This window comes from Tasmannia lanceolata, unplaced genomic scaffold (genome assembly GCF_043159265.1).
Source record: "Tasmannia lanceolata isolate RefF3 unplaced genomic scaffold, GAP_Taslan_0.1 ptg001271l, whole genome shotgun sequence".
NCBI classification, from domain to species: Eukaryota; Viridiplantae; Streptophyta; class Magnoliopsida; order Canellales; family Winteraceae; genus Tasmannia; species Tasmannia lanceolata.
Genome location: NW_027519931.1, coordinates 19,771 through 22,614, shown reverse-complemented (window position 1 = coordinate 22,614; position 2,844 = coordinate 19,771). Strand labels below are relative to the sequence as shown.

At 46.3% G+C, this 2,844-nt stretch overlaps 1 protein-coding gene across 1 annotated transcript; it reads left to right on the top strand.

Moving 5' to 3' along the window:
- The first annotated feature begins 1,664 nt into the window (after nucleotides 1–1,664).
- Nucleotides 1,665–2,508, top strand: LOC143869476 (uncharacterized). Its single transcript, XM_077376271.1, has 2 exons — nucleotides 1,665–1,676; nucleotides 1,768–2,508. The coding sequence occupies exons 1-2, from the start codon at nucleotides 1,665–1,667 to the stop codon at nucleotides 2,503–2,505; spliced, it is 750 nt and encodes a 249-aa protein (XP_077232386.1). The 3' UTR covers nucleotides 2,506–2,508.
- Nucleotides 2,509–2,844: the final 336 nt, after the last annotated feature.

Here is a 2,844-nt window from a genome sequence, read left to right as displayed (position 1 = left end):
TTTACCTTTACACAATATTCCGGAATGTATCACGGCCCTATCTATTCATCTTTTTCTAAAAAAAAAAAAAAAGAGTTCCGCATCTCTCCGGGGCCCGGGGAACAAATAGGCGTGGGGAAGAGGGAGAGGGGGGGCTACGAGCCCTCTCCCGTTGCTGTTCCCGGACCACCCACCCCTTCCTTCCCCTTCGCCCGGCCCGGTGAGGTCCGAAGAGATCAGATCTCTCGAACGAAGTTAAGTGATAGGAAGAGAAGACAGCTGGCGGGAGATCTATATTCATTACACCCGGCCCGGCGGGTATGGATCGAAGTCGGAAATTATCCATCCGCCCGCCAGCAGCAGAGGGGGCGTTATACGCGATGTGGCGAAAAAGACTGATTCAACGAGATATGCCTTGCCTGCATTAAGATTTAAAACTTGTCGTCCACTTCCAGGAAATGTTCGGAACAGAGAACTTACAATAATACAACGCCGCATTCTCCGAAGATTGAGGAACAAGAGGAGATCCATTAAGAGAAAGATTTATCCGAGACAAAATCTTAACAGTTACATCAAATCACAAACTACACGAAAGTTGCCCCTTTTTCATGGGGATTTACCCATCACAGAGATGCACAGAGGAACAGAACGAACTTCATATATCCCTTTTCCACTCAATCCAGAAACAAGATCGGACGTTATTCCGGTTCGTCTCCATTTTAGTGAAACTATTCCTCAAGCAAGGCAGCCGATAAGTCATCGAAGGGTTTGTGTGAATAATGGAATTGTAAGCATGACTCATTGGAAAGTGTCCCACGGTGATCTAATATCTTTTCAAGAAAATGACGCGAGAACCTGCGGTGAAGAAATCCGGAGATCTTTCTATATCGACATATCAGTTGAAAAAAGAATAGGAAAATTCCTGGATCACCCGGTAAGAATGTGGAGAAGAACCAAAACAGAATGGTTCCGCCTACTCAAAACTAAGAGGGGGTGCCGCCTACTACTCAAATCCCGGTTTTTGCAACAGTTGCGTTCTTCTATGCAAGAAGAAGACTTAGAAAGAACAAAGAAGTTTGGATCCGAAAAAGTATGCTTAGGCAGTTCCTTCGCGGAGCACAACAGAATGAAGAGGAATTTGTATCATTTAAAATTCATATTCTTATCGAGGAGAAGGAACGAGAAAAACCGAAATCTTCCTACTCGAACAAGAAGTCCTTTAGTGAAAAACTCTTCTTTATATAGTAATTCGACCTATTGCTCCGGATCCCCCCATCTGTTTACTAAGAAGAGAAGAATCAAAAGGATCGAACTACCTACTCATTATTCGGAGGTGAATCATAGAACACCAAAAGCTGTGGTATCTTATGGACCTAACATAGGTCACATCCCTCACGACATAAGATTGAAAGATCCAAACCTTCCTCTTCGGAGCGGAAACGGACGTGGCCAAAACATATAAGAAAAGATCGGCGTAGTCGCTCATAGGGACATATCCATCCGGATAGAGGATAGTCTAGATCGATTCAATGATAGATCTCTCTCCATATAGATAGGTATCTCCGTGGATAGAGATAAAGAGATAGGGATCCATCAATATATATATATATTTTGATATTTATATATATATTGATCTTGAAAAAAAAAAAAAGATTCCATTTTGCTTTTTTACGCGTTTTTCAATTATGACTTGCTTGGTCGGAGCGTAGACGAGCGAGCAGAGCCCAGGAAACAGGGAAGCCCGTCATAGAGCAGTCGACTAGAAGTAGAAGACAGCTGGCCTGAGAGAAGGCGGCCTCTCTCGGGAAACATGGCCAAATTTCTCTTCTTTCTTTTTTTTTTTATTTTAGTAGTTTTTTCATTTTCAGTGTCTCGGGGAAGGGGAAGGAAGTCATTCCCTATTCTGGCCCTTCCGGCCCATCAAGCTCGTCCTCGTGGACGGAGGATTCATTCGAGATGCGGGTCTTGTTAGAGCCCTTCTCCGAAACAGAGATGGAGGGGGGCCCCTTCCCCCCGGCAAGTGTTCCCGAGAGAGAGGGGGGACCGTCTCTTAGAGGACCAAGCGACGAACTCTATGGGGCCGTCCGCCCTTTCCTACCGGATGATTTAGGGGCAGCGTCGATGCCTACTGCTGCAGAGGGAGAGGGCGCTCCTCAAATGGAACCAGAGCAAGGCGTCTCACCCTATCCCTATCTTGATAATGAAGTCATTGGAGGGGATAGTGTGAAATCCATCCAAGAGCGCCTTCTGAGTCGCCATCTAGGTGGGATTACCCAGGATGTCTTGGATTCTACCCTAATCGACGCCCGGGATCGATTCGAGGTAAAAGTAGACATTCTGGCCCAAATGCCAGCCCTGGACCCAGGGCATCCTTGGATGGAACACGGGGCGCGGGCCCTTGAGAACTCCCGCACATCCACGGGGGAGCATTCCCACGAACAGCTGTTCCATATTTTGGAACAACTACGCAGGGACGGAGTAGAATCCGAGGCCTTTTCGGCTTTGAAAAACAAATTCTGGCCCTAACTGAGTCGATCGCAGAGAAAGGAGTGAGTGTGATTTGGATGTCAAACAAAGGATCTATAATCGTTTGGGAGCTATGCACGGCCCCTCTTTTTGTTTGCAGCAAAGGTGAATCTACTCAGGTAGATTTGAACGTTTTCATGGTCCGTTTCGAATTTTATTTCTCTTTGACCGAGCTCAGAGATTGTTCGGTCGTTCAGAGGTTCTTAGTTTCCCGCTCCTTAGTTCATCTCTCGGTAGAACAAGGCAAAAGCCTATGCGAGGGGTTCGAGGACCTGTTGGTCAAAGGAAAGGGAAAGGAAAGATGGAAACAGGGGAGTTGGCTGATAAAGATGGACAGTA